The 22,239-nt window shown below is 34.1% G+C and overlaps 2 protein-coding genes across 3 annotated transcripts; one reads left to right on the forward strand and one right to left on the reverse strand.

Annotated features, from left to right (window-relative positions):
* Positions 1-6,939: 6,939 nt before the first annotated feature.
* LOC109190392 (elongation factor 2) lies at positions 6,940-11,014 on the forward strand. 2 transcript variants are annotated; one of them, XM_019340858.1, is made up of 4 exons: positions 6,940-7,076; positions 8,012-8,078; positions 8,167-8,254; positions 8,362-11,014. In XM_019340858.1, the coding sequence occupies exons 2-4, from the start codon at positions 8,076-8,078 to the stop codon at positions 10,800-10,802; spliced, it is 2,532 nt and encodes an 843-aa protein (XP_019196403.1). In that variant the 5' UTR covers positions 6,940-7,076; positions 8,012-8,075; the 3' UTR covers positions 10,803-11,014. The 2 variants fall into 2 exon arrangements, with proteins under 2 accessions (XP_019196403.1, XP_019196404.1); XM_019340859.1 differs by having other exon boundaries at positions 6,947-7,076; positions 8,009-8,078.
* Positions 11,015-16,288: 5,274 nt separating this feature from the next.
* LOC109190394 (sorbitol dehydrogenase-like) lies at positions 16,289-17,875 on the reverse strand. Its single transcript, XM_019340861.1, has 4 exons — positions 17,721-17,875; positions 17,571-17,638; positions 16,767-17,482; positions 16,289-16,668 (listed from the first exon to the last, which is right to left on the reverse strand). Exons 1-4 carry the CDS (start codon positions 17,821-17,823, stop codon positions 16,476-16,478), a joined length of 1,080 nt encoding a protein of 359 aa, XP_019196406.1. The 5' UTR covers positions 17,824-17,875; the 3' UTR covers positions 16,289-16,475.
* Positions 17,876-22,239: the final 4,364 nt, after the last annotated feature.

Raw genomic sequence — 22,239 nt, forward strand, 5'->3', positions numbered from 1 at the left:
TTCCACTCTTCTCTCGTTCATAGCTTCTCCTTCCCGTCGACGCTCCACAACCGCAGCTTCCCCTTCCCGTCGACGCTCCACTGCTTTCCGGCCATCCTCACTGGTTTCCGCATCGAAAACCAGAACTGGTTTTCGCACGATGGTTTCCGCACGGATGCGAAAACCAAAACTGGTTTCCGCAATCTGATGCGGAAACCAGGTTTCTGCACTGATGCGGAAACCAGTTCCGCACCGATGCGGAAACTAGTTCTTGTTTCCGCACCGATGAACTGGTTTTCGCATCCAGATAGGTAATTTTGAGCTTGTTCTCAGAAAATTATTTATCTTGTTGAGGTGATCTTGACTGCACATTTTGGTAATGGTAGATAGGTTCTTATCTTTATTTTTTAAGTTTATGCACTGAATTAATTAGAGCTGATATTACAATTGTTGATTGAGAAGATTGAATTATGCTTTTGAAAATCTACTCATTTTCCTATTCATTTTCTAGAAAATGAACCAAACACACAATAACAGTTTTCTGTTGTGTAGCCAAACACCGAAAAAGAAATCATTTTATGGAAAATGAGTCATTTTCCTACTTTTCAAAAGGACCCTTAGTGAAAATGTATAAAGATTTGATATGAATATGACAAATATGACTCTTGGTAGCTCGGAGCTACAAGAGCAATGTGAATTGTATTGAGTGAAAGTTCAAATTCTCCATCCCACTTTTTTGAGTTTACAAAGTTGTATTTATAGTAACTTTTAAGCTAAAAGTAGTTATTTTGTTACAAACAAAATAGTTTCACGTGACTCTAGATCATGTGCTTTGGCATACAATTACAACAACGATCGAGAACCCGTTCTGATGTCATTCTGTTAGTTTGGAAGGTGGATAGCTGAGTTCTCTCAAAAATTATAGCTGAAATGATTGTGTTGTCAATCAATTTCTGAACTTTCAGAGTCGAGATTATTTATCCTAACATAAATATGAAAAATTAGAAAGAATAAAAAAATGAACTTGAGGAGCTAACTGCTTTAATTGTCAAAATGAACTTGAGGAGCCGGGTTCTCTCAAAAACTCCTCCCATTACTACTTTGAGACTCTCCGGAAAACGTCGGCAAACGCACCCATAAACTTCGCTTTGATCTTCCATCGCTGTTATTCCTGTAACCAATGGCAAATAAACACACTATTATTCTCATGCAAACATCTCAGCATAGAGCAACTTAATTGCTTTTATTGATTATGATTCTATCACTCAAGCAATGGATGGAATTTGTGCTCTATATGAAAAAAAAAAAAAGTGAAGGAGTTAAACCCAGCTATAAGAAACATCTCTTATGATATCTCTGATCTTTACAATTTTTTATTGATGGACTTGCAGACATGAGTGCACTAGTCTATGATCACTCAATTCAGGCTTACTTGCCTTATGATCGGCAACCTAACTGCAATTAATTATTCTTTTTAATCTTTTGATAGGGGTAAAGGCTCATTAAAAAAATAAAAACATCAAGGATAATTAATTATCTTAGTGGATAAATATTTCCAAATCAAAGTGAGCATTTATAAAGCACCCCCAAAAATCTATGAGAAAAAGTACAATAATGCCAACATTTTCATACGTTTTAAATGGTAATTTCTATATTTTATAACCTTTGAAAACCACCAATGCAAATGTGGCTTAAGGAACACTGTACTGAATCAAACTGGCATGATAAATTTATGCTTACCTGAAGAGCTTGATATATATATATATATATATATATATATATATATATATATATATATATATATATATATATATATATATATATATAGAGGCGAGTTCAGGTGCGGCAGTGTCTTATGGTGCTGCGATTTCTTACAGTGCGGCAACACCAATAGTTCAACAAATATGCACCATCAATGTTAGAAAAATACATCACAAAAAACAGAGTAAACAGAGCCTTGCATAACCAAACACACACCATTAAGTGTGAGTAAAAACACCATACACTGTTCAGAAATACACCATTGGGGGTGGTGAGTTATATGGTGTATTTTTTTGAGTCCCAGTGAAACCAATCGCCGGCGGATAATTAAGAAGCAGAGGGCGAAGAAATCATCAAGTTAGGGTTATTGGGGTTTTGGCATTCAGGGATTGTGCATATCGAATGGGCTAATCAATCCACTAATCCTCTTCTCTGCCCGTAACTAACCGAGCAACGAACTACTTCAACCGTAACATAAAACGACGCCGTCGGACTTCGCTGCTAACTGCTAATCAACAGCTTCATCAAACACCGTTTTGTTTTAAGTTTCAATAGCATTGATATTTACATCCATTCAGGTTTTAATGGCAAATTATATCATGGACCAGTATCACCTTGTATGGTGGATCTTATTTCAAAACGACGTTATTTTATACTAATCGTCAATTAGTATATCATATTTAATAACATTATCATATTTTTTTATGTTCATAGTATTTATTTATATACCCATAAACTAGACTTTAATTAAATGACAATACAAAATGAGTCATTTGTTTCTTTACTTAAATGACAATATGCTGATATGCATTATTACTAAAGGCGCGTATGGCACAGACGCAAAGAAAGATACCAAATTTATGCATCTTTACTTGAAAATCTTGTAAAGTTGGACAATAGGCGTCTATACGACTATACCTTTAAGGTAAACACGCCTATAGTGTTTATTTTTCTTAAAATATACAATATGCGTCTTTACATTTAAATAAAAACTTCTATAGTTATATAATTTTTAAAAAATAATTTATTTGTATTATTAACACCAATGTACAATAATTAAATTACCGTTCAATGGAAAATTCAATTATCCAAACAACATTTATATAATTCACACTATTCAGCCCAAAATATAATAGAATTGTTCAATACTATACAACATAATAAATATAATCCAACATACTTAACATTCTAACACAATATAATATTATAACGCTAATAGATATAATGTAGTTCTATCTAAAACACATAATAAAAGTTTATACTCACTCATTTATGAAGCCATCCGGAAATTTGTCTACTCACATTGAGCCCGAAACCATTTGTTTCATATTGTTGTTGCTGGTGAAAAATAAATAAATTAAAAGAATCACTTTTTTTTTTTTTTTGAGAAGAATTAAAAGAATCACTTTTTGTATGCACAATGTTTTTCAAGTAATTCCAAATTGAAAAGAAAGTGAGAAATTTGCCATCATCAATTAAGTATCCCAAAAGGCAAGCAATCTTGACTTCCACTAATAATAAGCTAAAAAATGCAGTTCCCTTAAAAGACTGTCTAATTGAATAAATTCAAATTAATTGAAGATCCATAATAAAACGTTTCATACATATCAGCATCAAGTTTTCCAGAAGTAATTTTCCTGCTTTCCAAATGGACCCTTAGCCACTTGCCAACTACACAAGGGCATGACGCCAATATACATTTGTATAATATTTTATTTCTTCAATTTCAATATATAACTTTTATTTCTTTCATCTCTTTCTATTATGATATTTATGTTTTATACATGTACTGTTGTGTTGTTTATACTTATGGATGTGAGTAGCTTGATTTAGGGCTTGGGTTATTAGGACATGATAATCTATCTAGATATATACTTATTTAATTTGTTGAGGTGTTGAGTATTGCATGCAAGGGTAAAATATAATGTCTAACATATGGTTCTTGATCATTTATATACGTATGGATTTGTGTTTTTATCTAGTTAGTGTTTGATGTGTAACATTCATTAACATGTATTTGGAAAAATTTTAACTACAATGAGAGTTGGTTTGAAACTTTAAGTCATTAATTGCATAGTCCATATTTCTCAAATTTGGTTGAAAAATATGATTACTAAAACTCAAAGATTACCTAAAGTTCTAAACCAATTAAACTGGTTGAAACTGAAAAAATAATAAAAGAAAAATATGAAAGAGACAAAAATACCCTTACTAAAAATAGAAAAAATCATGAGAAGAACTAAAAGTGTCCAAAAAAACGATAGTCTGGGATGTAAAATGACAAAAATGATAGTCTGGGACTAAATTTGGAATTGCCACCAAAGACATTGGACCTCCGGTGGAATTAACTCAATAAATAATATTCAATGGTAGAGTTGTTATTTGCTTTTGAGAATATTTATAGTGAAATTTTAATAGTCAAATAATGGCATGTATTATATTCAAAATTATGAATTACCGACTCCTTGCCTTTTTTTTTTTTTTTTTTGGCACAATCTTCTTTATATTAATATCTATTACATGAATTAGTAATTTTTCTGAACATTATGGCTTCTTGAATTTCGGATCATTATTAATTTATTATTATTATTATTATTATTATTATTAAGTTAATTCCATATCCTTATTATTATTAATTAGTATGTTTTATATGATTTTCATTTTTTTATTAATTAGTTAATTCTGTTTTCCTTTTCATTAATCAATGAATTAGGAATTTTTTTTTATTTTTTACTGCTAATTTTTTTAATGATGGTTATTCGTATTAATCAGTGAATTCTATTCCTTTTCCATTTTTAGTGAATTAGCGATCTATTTTTATTTTTTTACTGCTAACTTTTGTACTGATTATTATTAGTATTAATCAGTGAATTTCGTTTCCTTTTCTATTTTCAGTGAATTAAAGATAAATTTTTTATTTTCCATTTTTACTACCAATTTTTTTTTAATTAATTATTATTATTATTATTATTTTGTTTTTAATAATAGTATAGATTGAAGTAGTGGCGGAATAATATTATGGTATATAAATAGGAATTTTAAATATTGTTTTATTGTATTACGAATAAGAATTTTATTGTAGAATTGTAGTAGGAATAAGAATGTAAGAAACAATATATTCTATTAAGAATTGTATTACACTATTTTAAACAATATATTATATTAAGAATTGAATTACACTATTTTATAATATATTACGTATATCTTAATAGTATAGGACTGTATTCGCTGATTGGTATTTTGGGTTTAAGTTTCAGCCCATTAAATAATTTCCTTCTGCAAATATGTTATGAAAGAAGGGGCGCGACCATTGACGAGCGAACCAGCAGCCTCAGCGACCTAACAAGCTCGGCTATTTTGACGGAAGAAATGGTCTCTATGGTTGTGCCTGATTCAAGTCTTTTGCGGCTACTTCTCCGCCGGAGTTGGTGGAGCGATCAGAGAAATTGCGGCTAGGGAAGGAGGAATTGATGGGCCGAGCAGTATAAAAAAGAGAGCGATCGAAGGAGGAAATCAGCATCGATTTACCCCGGATCAATTCCGGCGGTGAGAATAGAACGAGAGCAATTGAGGTCTGTGGCAATTTACAACTCCGGGCGGCGACTTTTATCCATCAAATTGATTGATTTCGGTGGAGCAGCTTTGATTTTAATTCCGGCGGTGTTCGTCCCGCGCAGCAGCAGCAATTTAATTTGGCAACAACATTCTGGTTCTTCTTTCCTTGTTGAATTTAATTATTCTAATTCTTTTATTCAATGTTGAGAGTTGTTCTGGTACTTGTGTAATACACTCCTTAATGATGTTATCTAGTTAGTATTTTTTTTTTTTTTTTATCTGTTCGGCTTCGGGCAATTTTCCAGCAGTGCGTCAAGTCTGGGAAAGAAGAAGAATACTCTTCTGGTTTCCTTCCTCTTAAACTTCACTTGTTATTTAGCAATTCTTTACTTTTAACTTTGTGAATTCTGTACGTACTGTGCTTGTCTTATCATTGTTGAATTGGTTTGCTAGTAATCTTGAAGTGCTCATGAAGGAGTGGGAGTACTGAGACTAATCAGTTTTGAGTTTGCATTTTTTTAGGAATGTGATAGAAATCGCCAAGAAAGTTTTGCATTTGATGTTGCCAATACAATTGATTATGTTTTATCCTATCATTTGTATTAGTCATGTTCTTAGCTTTTGTTAGCTGCTAATTATTTGCAATCTTATTTTTCTGGTTTTTACTACTGATATTACATTAAGTATTTTAAAAAATTTCATTCAATTATTTCTTTGTTTAGTTGTTAAATTGCATTGTATCAATTTTTTGTGGCTTCGATTCTTGCTTTTGTACATTATCACTACAATTGATTCGTACTTCATATTAAGTATAGTTGCTCAATTCTCGTGGATTTGACTCTTGCTTTTGCACAATATCACTACAATTGATTCGTGTACTTGCGAGGACAAATATTAAAATTGTCCATCTATATTTACAATTTTAAAATTGAATATTCATAATTTTAGATTTCAATATACAAGATTACAGAATGCAATATTCATAATTGCATAACTATGTTCACAAATTTTGAATTTTATATTCACAACTTTAACTCTATATTCACAATTTTAAACTCTATATTTATAATTTTAGAACTGAATATTCAAAATTGAAGAACTCTAACTGAATATTCACTTGCTGAGTTGTTTTCAATGTTTCCTTTTTAAAATCATTGACTGCAGAAATGGTGTCGACATTGTTATTTTCACACGCGCAAATTACGTCGTGTCCATGGCATAACTATTGCCTGTTAACCTGCAATTGTTATATCGTGCACTAAAGCACACAATGCATTGTGCACTCTAAAAAATTTTATGTTTCGTATGTACAAAATTGTATAATAGAATACACAAAAATTTTTAACATAATACATATAATCAAACATAATATACAAACTCTTAACATAATACACATAAACACAAAAATAAAATTGTAACGGTTGAACGGACTTTCCATCACTCCTCACCAATTTATGAAAACGACGAGGTTTTGAGCCAGAGTATTGTGTGCCCCTGGTGCACGACATAATTTGCCGTTAACCTAATGGGCTGTTCTTTCAGTGGCTTGTACATTTATTGGGCTGGGCCCATGCTAATTGTCGCCCCACAGCCGCCCACCAATTCTTAGCTACAACCTTAACGCTTCCAAAGTCACCTCATACGTAAGCGTCCAGCTTATCCTCGCATTAGGGTTTGGGGCTCTGCTTTATATTCCATCTCTTACTAGTTCATAACCCGCCGAAAGCTCACACAGAGCGCCTCATCTCTACTCAGCGCTCTCTCGTTCTCTCCCCTTGTCTGTGAGTTCTCTTTTCATGAATATCTTAATTTCTTCGCTGATGCTGTACATCTATTGCTGTTTATTCTGTTTCTGCTTGAGCTTCTCATGTTCGATTTGCTCTTTCCGTTACTTCTGTCAGAGTTTAGTTATGATATGCTGTTGATTTAAAGCTTGGATTTCAATCCTTTTCATTTTGTTTGGTGGTTTTTGTTATATGATGTTCCCTTTGGGATCTGCGCTTCTTTTAGATCTTAATTCATATTTTTCGTAATATTTGTAGTCGGTGTGCGGATTTGATATGATTTTGTTTTATTTTTAGCTGTATGAGAAGTATAAACTTTTTAAACAAAGCTGGATTTGTATGAAAAGTATGAACTTTGGATTTGTATGAGAAGTATGAACTTTAAACAAGGCTGGATTTGTATGAGAAATCTAAACTTTGTTAAAACTGGATTTGTATGAGAAATCTAAACATTAAACAAAGCTGGATTTGTATGAGAAATCTATACTTTAAACAAAGCTGGATTTGTATGAGAAGTCTGAACTTTAAACGAAGCTGGATTTGTATGACAAGTCTAAACTTTAAACTAAGCTGGATTTGTATGAGAAGTCTGAACTTTAAACAAAGCTGGATTTGTATGAGAAGTCTGAACTTTAAACAAAGCTGGATTTGTATGAGAAGTGTGAACTTTAAACAAAGCTAGATTTGTATGAGAAGTATGAACTTTAAACAAAGCTAGATTTGTAATATTAACATACCAGAGTCTAGGGTCATAATCAAAGGGCTTGATGCTAATATCTGATTTCATTTTCTTGTTATTTATGAGTATTTTCATTTTATTGGAATCTGATACCTGTCTTTCTGATTTTCTTTTCCCTTAAAAACAGAAATCTGTTTAGAGCTCAGGTTGCTACTGTTTTGTTAACTTAGTGTTGTTGTTTTGTTCATAGCAGGCCTTTTCAGGAGCACATCCTCCAATTCAATTTTGTTGAGCTTTGACTTCAAAGATCTCTCAAAATGGTAATGAAACTAATATGCCTTATTTCTTGTGGTTTTGCCAACACACTGAACAAGTTATTTAATTTAATTTATCATTCGACATCTGCAGGTGAAGTTCACAGCTGAAGAGCTCCGTGCTATCATGGACAAGAAGCATAATATTCGTAATATGTCTGTTATTGCTCATGTTGACCACGGTATGAGAGTCATAGTAGTTATGTGCTAATCTGTATGTACTCTTATTTAATGTGCTGTTCTCCGTATCAAATATGCTGAAAATCTCTCCTATTACTTGAAAAACCAGGAAAGTCCACACTTACTGATTCTCTTGTGGCTGCTGCGGGTATCATTGCCCAAGAAGTTGCTGGTGATGTTAGAATGACAGATACCCGTGCAGATGAAGCTGAACGCGGCATTACAATCAAGTCCACTGGAATTTCTCTGTACTATGAGATGTCAGATTTAGAATTGAAGAATTTCAAGGGAGAGCGTGATGGGAATGAGTATCTCATCAACCTTATTGACTCACCTGGACATGTTGACTTCTCATCAGAAGTGACAGCTGCTCTTCGTATTACTGATGGAGCCCTTGTGGTGGTTGACTGCATTGAAGGGGTTTGTGTCCAGACTGAGACTGTACTTCGTCAAGCATTGGGTGAAAGGATTCGCCCTGTCTTGACTGTTAACAAGATGGACAGGTGCTTCCTTGAGCTCCAAGTTGATGGAGAAGAAGCTTACCAGACATTCTCAAGGGTGATTGAGAATGCTAATGTTATCATGGCTACATACGAGGACCCACTCCTTGGTGATGTCCAGGTTTACCCAGAGAAAGGTACAGTGGCTTTCTCTGCAGGATTACATGGCTGGGCATTCACACTGACTAACTTTGCCAGGATGTATGCATCCAAGTTTGGTGTTGATGAATCAAAGATGATGGAAAGGCTTTGGGGTGAGAACTTCTTTGACCCTGCTACAAAGAAGTGGACCAGCAAGCACTCTGGGTCTGCCACATGTAAGCGTGGGTTTGTGCAGTTCTGTTATGAACCCATAAAGCAGATCATTGCCACATGTATGAATGATCAGAAAGATAAGCTGTGGCCGATGTTGCAGAAACTTGGTGTGACTATGAAATCTGAAGAGAAGGAATTGATGGGCAAGGCACTAATGAAACGTGTAATGCAGACATGGTTGCCAGCAAATAATGCACTTCTTGAAATGATGATATATCACCTCCCGTCACCTGCCACGGCTCAGAGATACCGTGTTGAGAACTTGTACGAGGGGCCTCTTGATGATCAATATGCCAATGCTATTAGAAACTGTGATCCAGAGGGACCTCTCATGCTTTATGTGTCCAAGATGATTCCAGCATCTGACAAAGGTAGATTTTATGCCTTTGGTCGTGTTTTTGCTGGTAAAGTGGCTACTGGAGTGAAGGTCAGGATCATGGGTCCTAACTATATACCAGGAGAGAAAAAGGACTTGTACGTCAAGAATGTCCAGAGAACGGTTATTTGGATGGGTAAGAAACAGGAAACTGTTGAGGATGTTCCTTGCGGAAACACAGTGGCTATGGTTGGTCTTGATCAATTTATTACGAAGAATGCAACTTTGACCAATGAAAAAGAGGTGGATGCCCATCCTATCAAAGCCATGAAATTCTCTGTGTCACCTGTTGTGCGAGTTGCTGTTCAATGCAAGGTTGCATCTGACCTTCCCAAGCTTGTTGAAGGTTTGAAGCGTCTGGCCAAATCTGACCCTATGGTTGTCTGTTCTATTGAGGAATCTGGGGAGCACATTATTGCCGGTGCTGGTGAGCTTCATCTTGAGATCTGTTTGAAGGACTTGCAGGATGATTTCATGGGTGGTGCTGAAATCATTACATCTGATCCTGTTGTCTCCTTCCGTGAGACTGTCCTTGAGAAGTCGTGCCGTACTGTGATGAGCAAATCTCCCAACAAGCACAACCGTCTGTATATGGAAGCTAGGCCAATGGAGGAAGGGCTTGCTGAGGCAATTGATGATGGTCGTATTGGACCAAGGGATGACCCAAAAGTACGTTCGAAGATTCTGTCTGAAGAATTTGGTTGGGATAAAGATCTTGCTAAGAAAATTTGGTGCTTTGGTCCTGAGACAACTGGGCCAAACATGGTTGTTGATATGTGTAAGGGAGTTCAGTACCTGAATGAAATTAAGGATTCTGTTGTGGCTGGGTTCCAGTGGGCTTCGAAGGAAGGTGCGTTGGCTGAAGAAAACATGAGAGGTATCTGCTTTGAAGTTTGTGATGTTGTACTCCATGCTGATGCCATCCACAGAGGTGGTGGTCAGGTGATTCCTACAGCCAGGAGGGTTATCTATGCATCCCAGATTACTGCCAAGCCCCGTCTTTTGGAACCTGTGTACTTGGTTGAGATTCAAGCACCAGAGCAAGCTCTTGGTGGTATCTATTCTGTTTTGAATCAGAAACGTGGTCACGTGTTTGAGGAGTTTCAGAGGCCTGGTACCCCTCTTTATAACATTAAGGCATACCTTCCTGTCATTGAGTCATTTGGGTTCTCTGGTACTCTGAGGGCTGCCACTTCAGGGCAAGCTTTCCCACAGTGCGTGTTTGATCATTGGGATATGATGACTTCTGACCCATTGGAGGCGGGATCACAGGCTTCCAACCTAGTGACTGTAATCCGAAAGAGAAAAGGTCTCAAGGAGCAGATGACCCCACTGTCTGAGTTTGAGGACAAGCTGTAAGGCAAGAAATTTCTGTTATACCAGGATGAGCTATAATTTTGATCCGTCATATGGGGTGATTCTAGTGTTATGTTGTGTGTTAAATTATGTTTCGGCTTCAGATGGCCTACTTCAGATATTGTTGTTTGAGAACATTTTGTTATTTCTACTTTAGACTTTGTTTGAGAACATTTTCATATTTTTATTTCAGAACAAATTTTATCTCAGAATAATTTTGTTTCTAGTTTTACAGGTTTTAGTTTGCCCTCTCTCTGATCTGAATAACTGCTAGCATAGTCTAGTAATACTATGTGATAAGGGTGAAATAGGATCCTTAACTACTATTGAAATGGTAGTTAAGATTTTTGGCCCAATAATTAGTAGAGTTTTGTTACACGAAGGTGACCTCTTTCGTTACTCACCCCCTCTGCTGTCTGTTTTTCTATAGGATAGCTTTTGTTTTTCCATTTCTGCAGCATTTGAATTCTGAAGCCTTCAAGTGTTTACCAAGATCTGTTTTTCTAAACAGTTCCTTAAATTTTTTCTTTGGGGTTGAGAAAGTTGGGTGGTCTCTTTCTGGATTCCTCACCTCATATTTATGTCAAAAGAAGTATTCATACTTCTATTCTTTTTCCTTCAAGTACACCGCCTTGGTATTCATATATATAGCAAGATTAGACAAATTAATACGAAATTTTCATAGCAAAATCATCGTATTCCTAGACAAAAATATTTAGCAATGCATAATGAAATTAACAGGAAAGGGCAGAAAAACAAAAACAACAATCAACACGGTAGGTCGACATTATTATAATCAATTAGCACAATACTAAACATTAAGCTACAATACAATTCAAAGTTTTGGATAAGAATGAAAGAAACTGTGATAAAGCTAAGCAATCTGTCACTATACTCAATTAGTATCCACGTAGCAGTTCACTTTACAAACTGGGAATTGAAGAATTAATAAAAAGGCATTATATTGCAATTTGAAGAAAAGAGAAATAAAACCAGGAAGAATGCTGCCAAAAATGTGGTGCCGCCGAAAGCTTTTTGCTGCCTCCAAGGTAATTTCGATGCAATTTTACAAACAGGATGAGTGGTCTGCCAAAAACGTCGCTACCACCAACCGGAGAAGAAGCTGCCAGCCGGAATTACGAACCAAGAAACGGATGGTGACGAAGACCGACTTTGGTGTGCGGAGTGAATTTATGAGATTGGTGGTTGATTGAATTGCCTACCTTTTATACGCCCAGTCTGCCTGAAATCTGCTCCAAATTTACCGTTCGCAGAGACTTGGATCCAAGGCCACCGCCGGAGTTCTGGTGCTTATTCGTTGCCGCTGATGAATCGGACCTCCCGGAGACCAAGTTTGGTGAAGATTGCCGTTCGAAGCCCTCTGATTCGCTAATCTCTCGTCCGTGGTCCGATCGGATCGCCCGATGATCTGGTTGGTTGCGTTTCGTTCGCCTCTCTCTGTTCGATTCTTACGATTGACTAGGTAAATAATACGGAGTAATAATAAGGAATAAGGATCTACCAAAGAAAATGCAATAAGAACATTGAACTCAAAAAGTGCAATTAAGTTCTTAAATAATTTAAAATGTTGTAATTGAATAAAAAATAACTTGTTTATAGATTATCATATTAAAATAATAATTTTTTATTTTATTTTAATAATTTAAAATAACAAAACTATTTTTTTAAAAAAAAAAATTATTATTTTAAATTATTAGAATAAAATAAAAAAAAATTATTTTAACATGATAATCTCCACATAGCTAGTAAATAGGTTATTTTTTTGGCTCAATTGCAACATTCTGTATTGTTCAGTGACCCAATTGCAATTTTTTAAGTTTAATGACCTTATTGTTTTTTTTTTTTTGTTTTTTTTTGTTTTTTTTTTTTGTTTTTTTGTTTTTTTGTTTTTTTTGTTTTTTTTTTTTTTTTTTTTTTGTAGTTCGATAATCTTTTTTTTGAATGTTACTAGCTCTATTACATTGTAGTATCTGTTCATATACTTTCTCAACCTACTGAAACACAAAGAGCTAATAATGCCTCCACATACCATTGTAGTTCGATGATCTATTTGATCATTATTTCTAATAATATTGGGGTTCAACCTTTTGGAGATAATAATAATAATAATAATAATAATAATAATAATAGCCAGAAGTTGGCTGTGGTATTTGGGATTATGAATTCTGTACCTGGTGCAACAATATAATCCATGTCATTAAGAATCTTAGGATATGTAGTGACTGCCATACAACAATTAAGCTGACAACCAAGATTGTTGATCATTTTAAGGATGGCTTGTGTTCATGTGGGGACTACTGGTGAGGTGAAACTACTGAGGAAACAATGAACCCCAGGAGAAGTGAGCAAGGCCTACCTAGTACCTACCCATCACTTGGTACCAGCAATAAATCTGTTTCTGGTATTATATTGTTGCTTACCTGTTGAGTGAATATTCCTATCCTGATGGCAGAATTGTTGATGATTCTAATTCCATTTTTCCTTCTTCTCCTTGGTAAGTTTGTAATGGCAACAAAATGGAAGAAAACTCCATTAATTAGAATTATACAAGTATTTGTGTGTATTTACCTGTAACTGCCTAACTGCCTTACTGCCATCAAAATATCTGCTTTAATTTGTCAAACCACAAACTGTTTATGGTCTTAGCCCTGCCTTGGTTATGGTCAAACCGTGCGTGGAATGAAGCTCTCCTTGATGTGTATATCCAACGTAACCAATTTCGCTTTGTTGCGTCACATGGTTTTGCCACAATGTTTTGCTGACTTTGGGTTTGAAGATAACAAATAATATTATATTATAGCTGCCTGAATTAACTCTGATCTGGTTTGAAGGATTCTGTGTTTGTTTTACTTGGTTTTACCATCTATAATGGTTAAATAAGCTGTTTAACTACACACCAAAATGCAATTAAGCTACTGAACTAAAAAAATTACAATTAAATGGGAAACAATGCAAGTTCATGCAATTTAACCTAAAATGACTTGTTTAATTGTTAATGTGGTTGACATGCATTTTTGTTTCTTTATTTAAAAATAATTTTTAAGATTTTATTTTAATAATTATTGAATAAAATAAAAAGAACAACCCCCAATCTTACCGGAGACGAAGAGGACCCTTTGTCTCTGGCCAGCCAACCATGGAGACGAAGGGGATCGTCTCCATGGTTGGCCGGAGACAAATGGACGGCCATGGAGACGAACCCCCTTCGTCTTAGGCCATTTTTTTTTTTAATAATTATTTGATAGTTTGAGACTTCTTTGTTACCAGTTAGATTATTGGTGATATATAAGGGTTTTGATCGAGAGGGAAATTGTAGTTGATGTTGGTCTATTAACTAAGGCTTCTGTTTCCCTGTGGATTAGTCTCGCTGGGAATGCTGGTGTGGGGGTGGCGACGGATGGCTTGGTGGTTGTGCTGGTCGCAGCGGCTGGCCGGCGGCTAAGTCGTTGAAATGACTCTCGTTTTATCTCAAAAAAATAAAAAAATAATTGATTTAAAATCATTAAAATAAAATTACTAAAATTATTTTTAAATAAGGAAACCGACACATCAACACATTAACAGGTAAATAAGTTATTTTAGATTAAATTACATGGATTTGTGTAGTTCACTAACCTAATTGTAATTTTTTTGAACTTAATTGTAGTTTTATTGAGTTCAGTAATCTAATTACACTTTAGTATGTAGTTAGATGCCTTATTTGATACTTATTCCCATCTATTATTTGACAAATCTTTAGCCGAAAAGCTTTGATTCTAAGCTTATTTCTAAGGGTGCATTTGATTCAAATCATCACATTCTAAATTTCACCACCTTGGAAATATCATGCTACTTGTGAATTTGGGAGGAATGCAATTTTCTGAAATGTGAGTAAATTAATTACAAAATCACCTTGTGTTCAGATGACACCTCTGTGGCTCTCATTGAGGGAAAGTCACAGGACCGAACCCCGGTGGTAGGATATTGACTCTTTGGACTGCAATAGTTAGAAAAAGTATATAACAGATATTACTTGTAATAGAGTTAATAGTATTCAAATAAAATTTACAAAACCATTTTTAGGAATTTCACATTACTCTAGAAGGTTACATATTTTGGACGTTAAAAGTTTTATTCTAAATTTATTTACACGCTAAAATAATATCTTGAGTTGACAAAACTCGTTAATAGTAATGGAATGTATGCACCAGCACAAGAAAGATTCTTAAAAAAAAAAAAAAAAAAAAAAAAAACATGAATTAAAAGGCATGTAGCTATGTAGGCAAAGAGAGTATATTATGATTCTAGCAAATACCGCCAAAATGGATATAAATTAAATGGTTTTTTATTTTTATTTTTTATTTTGGAGAAAAATGGCATATTCCTTATTCCATCTGAATCTCTGTTACGGGATAATACCCGATAAAAGTGGCATAGTCCTAGATAGATAAGAAATTTGGACCAAAAAAAAAAAAACAAAAAACCACTGGTTGGAATGAATCAAGAATTAATGGTGTGTTTAAAAACTAAGTAACTTCTAGAAAATAATTTTTGTAAAATGACTCATTTTTCAAAATAGATTTTCTTTTTCTGTGTTTGGTTACATTCTAGAAAATTGTCTTGTTATATTTAGTTCATTTTTCAGATAATAAGCAGAATTGTATCAAATCTTAAATAATTTTGAGCGAACAAATGTGCATTAAAAACAAACATTTTGTTTATACAAGCAATCCAAGGGGCATCTCTTTAAAAAGTAAAATCAGTGTTATTTATTTATTTATTTTTTTTTTGTAATAAAAAAATTTGGCTTCATAATTTAATAAAAAAAGAAAAGGAGAAATACTTAGATGGTTGATGGAAGAAGAGATTTGGGAGGAGAAAATGAAGAAGGTTTGAGAGAAAGAGGAAAATGTTGACTGGTCATGTACTTGTAGTTCTAGAAAATGACATTTTCAAATTTTGGAGGAAGTTATTTTCAGAAAGAATATTTCATTGATTTTAATTTTTCATGTTTTGCTAAAAAGTTCAAAAAAATTATTTCCCTAAATCATTTTCCCGGTTCTAAACACATCCTAAGAGTTGACTTGGAAATTTTATTTTATTTTAAAAAAATGCATAAGTTATTTTTAATTTTTTTCAATTTGGCTATTTTAATTTAAGAAAATAAAGCAAAAAAATACATATTTTAGCTAATGGAAAAAAGATCTCTTTTGGCAAAAAACATATTTCGACATTATTATTTGAAAAATATTTTTTGAATCCTTTTCTCGCGCTGCTTTTTGTTTTTGACTCTCTAAGGTGGTGTCAAATGAGTTAGATTAATTATAGAATTTGTCCAACTGTAGGTCATCCTCACTTTTCATTCCTTAAGCTAAGTTATCAAAAGGTACAAAAAATAGACAAAGAATTTAAGAAGATAACTCTCAAATGCACAAGGTACAAAAAATTTTGGACGAAAATAACTAGAGTTTGTATGCATATTGATTTACGTAAATATAAGTACCTAAGTAAAAGAAAGGGAAAAAAAAAGGAGACTATAAGTCTAACTATTACATTAGCTAATTCATCAACTGTATTTGTATTATTCATCAATTTCTAGCTAATTAAGTTATTGATGAATGGCAATAATGAATCTAAACTCTAAAGATTGAACATAACTTTGATTGAATCTAAACTCTAAAGATTGAACATAACTTTGATAGCATTGCCACCACGAGCACTGGTTTCAAATGCCTCTTCAACTTCCTTTTGTGTGAATCCAAATCTGTGTGTGATCAGTGGCTTCACATCAATCTTCCCACTCCTCAAAAACTCTATGCACTGTGGCCATGTATTCTTGTACCTGAATATCCCCACTATATCCACCTCCCTACACAACAACACAACCATCATCTTTAACCTTTTAACAAAACACAATACAGATATCTTGATGGAGATTCTACTAATAATACAATTATAAAAAATTACCTTGCTGCTGCAGGAGTGAGGGGGACTGTCATTTCGCAGTGGCCCATGCCTACGAGGCAAACCTTGCCGCCGGAGCGGGTTGCACGAAGGGCGGTGGACATTGTCTTATTAAAACCGGCGCAATCCAAGCTGACGTCGATTCCAACTCCCATGGCGGCCTTGATGTTTTCCACCTCAGATTCCACATCTTCCATCTTGTGTGAAACCTTGATAATCACATCCGCTCCCAATTTCTTAGCGAACGCCAACCGCTGATCGTCAACATCCACAACAGCAACTCTCGGAGCTCCAAAGGCCCGAGCGGAGAGCATGGAGACAAGGCCAATAGGGCCGGCTCCGAGCACCAACACGTTGGTCTCCGGCCCGATGTTCGCCCGGCGACAAGCGTACACGCCCACGCTCAACGGCTCGCACATCGCGCCTTCCTCCAAGCTCACGTTCTCCGGGAGCTTGAAGCACAGATCCGCCGGATGCACGATCTGGTTAGCGAGAGAGCCGTGGATCGGCGGCGTGGCGAAGAACTTCATCTCGTCGCAGAGATTGTAACTGCCTTCCTTGCAATGGCTGCACCGCCAACAGCTAACGCCAGGCTCCAACGCCACGCGGTCGCCGGCGACCAGACTCTTCACCTCGCTCCCGACTTCTTCAATGATTCCTGCGCATTCGTGGCCGATCACCATGGGCTCTTTCACAATGTAATCTCCACACCTCCCATGCTGAATATATAATAATCAAATTCTATATCAATCAACTGAAAATTAAAATAAAACCCTAAAAATCATAAACAAAAGGATGATCGATCACCTTGAGGTAGTGAACATCACTCCCACAAATACCAATTGCTTTCATACTCACTCTAACATCATGAGGACCTATCACACAACAACACTCAAATTAAATACAGTAATAACATTATATATATATTCAAAATCGAAGGTGATGATATATATATACCAAGAGGAGGGAGGTTGAAGGGCTGAATCTTGAGGTTGCCAACGCCGAGAAGCCAAGCAGCCATGTTGTTTTCGGTGGGTACTCCATTAGCGCCCTTTCCCATTCTCACCAAATTGATTGCTTAATTTCTCACAGAGATTTGATGGAGAAGAAGATTGAAGTACTGACGGTGTGAAGAGTGCAGCGATGTAGAGAGTGGTATTTATAGGGTGATATGTCTGAATTAATTAATGGATAAATGTATTTCAGTCCTTTCAAAATTATCCTTCTGCTGATAATTTGACGAGATAAACGATTTCTTGTTAGAATTAAATCAGGGAACTAACTATTCGATCTAAGTAAGATAATATATCAAAAAGGGAAAATCTTATCCAAATATGGGTAAGACTATCATTATCCATGCAATATTTTCATACGTGAGTTCTACTTCCAAATCATCAAATTAGTACTTACAACGGACTAAATGATGTTGGCCGGATAAAAAGGACTAAATTTGATTGTGTCAAATAGTAAAAAATCGTGGCCTATAGTCCATTTTAAAAAAAAAAAATTAAAATTCTATTTGAAAGAATTCAATGAAATTAACATCAAAGAAGCATACTAGCAAAAATTGGAGTACATCTCGTAGAATATATTGATGTACTTGAGTAGTAAAGTCGGCGAAATAAGATTTTAGAGAACTTAGTATAATATCAAATGAGTAAAGTTCAATGAACTCAATAGTTAAAGGCTTAAAGAATTCAGGCCAGTTGTCCCACTTAAAAGAAGTGTACAATTCAACGAAAGAATTAGTCACTGTGTTCGATGATATAAACCTAAGTATACTCAAAAAAAAAAAGAAGACATAATTGGGTTGTTTCCCAAAATGAAAAATTGAAAGATTTTTTATAAAACAAGGAATTGAAGAAGTAAAAAAAAAAAAAAAAAAAAAAAAAAAAAAAAAAAAAAAAAAAAACCAAACTTGTTTACTAAATTAATTATTCGATTTAGAATTCTATCTCCATTCTTCCATTTTTCCTTATTTTTGGAGAATTCAAAATAGTCGTTCTCTACAGGGAGGAGTAGAAAAATGTGAATGAATAGTGCCAAAGGTCATAATATCGAATACTGTATCATATAGAAGCTCCTTCCTTTTGGGTTTATTAGTCACGTTTTGGTGGTGAAAAGTTTAAAGGGAGGAGGGGGTGAATAACTTTTCAAACAATTTTATATTCAACTCTTAGAAGGTCAAATAATAATAAAATAAGATGAAGAATATTCAATACTTACATTTATAAAATAATTTAACTCAAACTGTGCGTTGCGGAATAAATGTACATAGAATATTATGCTTATGAACTCAAATGATTGTGAATATTGAAAGCATGCAAAACATAAACATTGGAATACAATTCCTAAACTCTATTCCTTCACCGAATTAAACAATATAATACAATTCCTATTCCATTCCCTATGAAATAGTTTCTATTATATTCCTTCAAAATTCATCCCGTAAACCAAACGTGTTATTAGGGTGTGCCTGGTTCAGGGCTAAACATACAAATTTTTAAATCAGTATAGAATTGATTTACCCGTTAATGAGGACATGGGACCCAAGAATCCCATTTTATTGGATAAGTCTTGACCCAATGGAAGAATGAAGCATGGAGCAAAATAATATAAGATGTGCTGCCATGGGGTTCGAACCCACAACCTCAAGCATAACAACTTCCAGACCACCAAGCTACCATGCATCTTGTAATCAGGTTCACTATAAACCGGACTGACCCTTGCCTTGCATTTTAAGGCATTCCTGTGGGTCCAAGGAACGTTCGCTTTGTGACTCAGCCATCTGAGTATATATCGAGTTTGATTGCGTAAGGGGACCAAGGGTAAAACGAGTAGAAATTATGAACACGTGCTTTTTGTAGCGTTCCCCACAAACGGTACCAATGACGGTTTATGGTGGAATCAGGTCCACCATAAATCGAGTATAGAGGTACATAACTGGAGGTAAGAAAATAGTAGTATTATTGCTCACCCAAAAAAGTGCATACAAAGCCCAAGATACTGGTGCAATCTCGAACCCTGGTGTATGGGTTGAAGGTTAGGAATCCATACTACTAGACTGGGGGGTTAAGTGATCTAAGAGATGATTTCTTAAGGGAGATAAGACACCCTATTTATATTTTTGAAGACTTCACAGATGCTTGACAAGTGTACGGCATCAGCTTGCCTTCAATCTCGGGCGCACACGTGTCCCCCCACTACTTGGATGTCAACGATATCCACACGGATAAATAGACTGTCCTACCTTCTTGTATATAAGATGCATGGTAGCTTGGTGGTTCGAAACTTGTGTTGTTGTGCTTAAGGTTGTCGGTTTAAACCCCATGGTAGTACATCTTATATTATTTTGCTCCATGCAGGGACGGAGCCAGGGGGAGGGGGCAGTGACCCCATATATAATCTTTGTATGTATATATGTATATATAGTACAAATTTTAGTATTAGTATAAAGAAACAGAGAAATGTTAACAAGAAGTGAGTTAGATTAGTTAGCAGAGCACATGTTTGGTTATTACAATGAAGGTCTATGTTTCAAATCCTTTGTTGGTAGTTTCACAATTTCTCTTAGCTCATTTAATAGCTTTTATAATATTTAACACACACACACACACACACACACACACACACACACACATATATATATATATATATATATATATATATATATATATATATATATGTATGTATGTATAACATTCTTTTATATTAATAATGAGACGTGTAATTTATAATGTGTTCTCTATTCAAATTATTTTATCAAATTAATTATATTTCAAAATATTTTGTTATGAATATTTTTATAAAATTTTGATGTGTTTTATTTTTCACTCATATCCAACAATATTTATACCTATGTTTCTTCAATTTTTATTTTCAAATTATCTCTTTTATTTTCATGTTTCGCCTTCACTCGAAAAAATGTAAGGACCCGTCTCTGCTTCTTCGCCCCGCTCAACAGAATTCCTGGCTCCGTCCCTACCTCCATACTTCCTTCCTCACCTCATTGGGCCAAGACTTATTCAATAAAATGACCCCGGAATCCCATGTCATCATCACCCCTATTATTTAAAACCCCATTACCTTTTCCACAAAAAAAAAAAAAAAAAAAAAAAAAAAAAAAAAAAAAAAAAAAACCATTACGTAACTTAAATTCCTCACTATATAGGATTAATGCTTTTAGATTTTTGTTTTGATTTTTTATTCATATCGTGCTTTGGGTGTCATCATACTATGATCAATTGTCTTAATTTTTGTTTTTGTATTTTTAAACCTTTATTTCAATTATTACTAGTTTTACACGCGCATTGCGCGAATGAGTTAATGTCCAATGTTTATATTTAAATAAATATTTGAAAGTATATCAATGCAAAATTATATTGGAGAAGTTCATACATAAGTAATTGAATGTCGAATTTGTTTTTTTAAATATGTAACTCAAAGTATATGAATGCGAGATAATATAGAAAATTCATCAAAATTGTCACTAAAATAAATGTTTGCAACTTTAATTTGTAAAATTGATAGTCTAAATACTTGGTCTAAAAACGATAGTCTAAATAAATACTACTTTTGGTTTGAATTTTTCTAAGTATTCTTAATTCTCTTTTAAGTAATATTGTCATTGTCTTCATCTTCACTATTTGTCCTCTTTCTTTTTGTTGGTAGTGTGTTAATTGCAATTGGAGCATAGATGGCATCGTCATACAATGAGATTATGGTATAGGAAGATGTTGATTTTCCTTGTTGTATACATGATTGGGATTTTTAGATCTTAGTTGTACTATGAAGTGCCGGTTGATATTTTGCAGTAGTAGTTAGTTTGTTCCCCTACATGTTTCATGTGGAAGTATTGAATAAAATATTAATATTTATTATATTTTTATAAGGTTCATGTGAAAAATAAAATTTGAATAATAATTTGACGGACATTTTTTTTACCCATTATAGGCATAATTTTAATGGCTCTTATTTGTGTGTGTGTGTATATATATATATATATATATATATATATATATATATATATATATATATATATATATATATATATATATATATATATATATATATATATATATACACGCGGTTGGGGTAATGCCCAATCTTTAATTTCAAATAAGTACTTTAAAATATATCAAGACAAGATTATATTAGGATAATGCCCCATCTTTAATTTCAAATAAGTACTTTAAAGTATATCAAGGCAAGATTATATTGGAGTTGTTCATTGCATAGATTATATTGGGGAATGAAAATTCCCCGTTGATGTTGTGTTGCAGAATACTTTAGATTTGTACTTCTAACCAGTGGGCAATGGCTTAATATATATAGACTAATGGTGTAGTTATAATTATATACGGATTTGTGGGTTAGAGTTCTATTAAGACTTTAATATTATAATTAGACTAATGGTACGGTACGGTGTAGTTATAATTCTACAAGGATTTGTAGGTTAGAGTTCTAGTAAGACTTT

Source organism: Ipomoea nil, unplaced genomic scaffold (genome assembly GCF_001879475.1).
Source record: "Ipomoea nil cultivar Tokyo-kokei standard unplaced genomic scaffold, Asagao_1.1 scaffold1576, whole genome shotgun sequence".
NCBI lineage: Eukaryota > Viridiplantae > Streptophyta > Magnoliopsida > Solanales > Convolvulaceae > Ipomoea > Ipomoea nil.

Excerpts from the sequence above, each read along its gene's own strand:
- LOC109190394 (XM_019340861.1), bottom strand. The coding sequence starts at position 17,823 with ATGGGAAAGGGCGCTAATGGAGTACCCACCGAAAACAACATGGCTGCT. Across the intron at positions 17,639-17,720 it reads CTTCAACCTCCCTCCTCTTG|GTCCTCATGATGTTAGAGTG; the intron begins GTATATATATAT and ends GTTGTGTGATAG. Across the intron at positions 17,483-17,570 it reads GTGATGTTCACTACCTCAAG|CATGGGAGGTGTGGAGATTA; the intron begins GTGATCGATCAT and ends TTATATATTCAG.
- LOC109190392 (XM_019340858.1), top strand. Across the intron at positions 8,255-8,361 it reads TATTGCTCATGTTGACCACG|GAAAGTCCACACTTACTGAT; the intron begins GTATGAGAGTCA and ends TTGAAAAACCAG.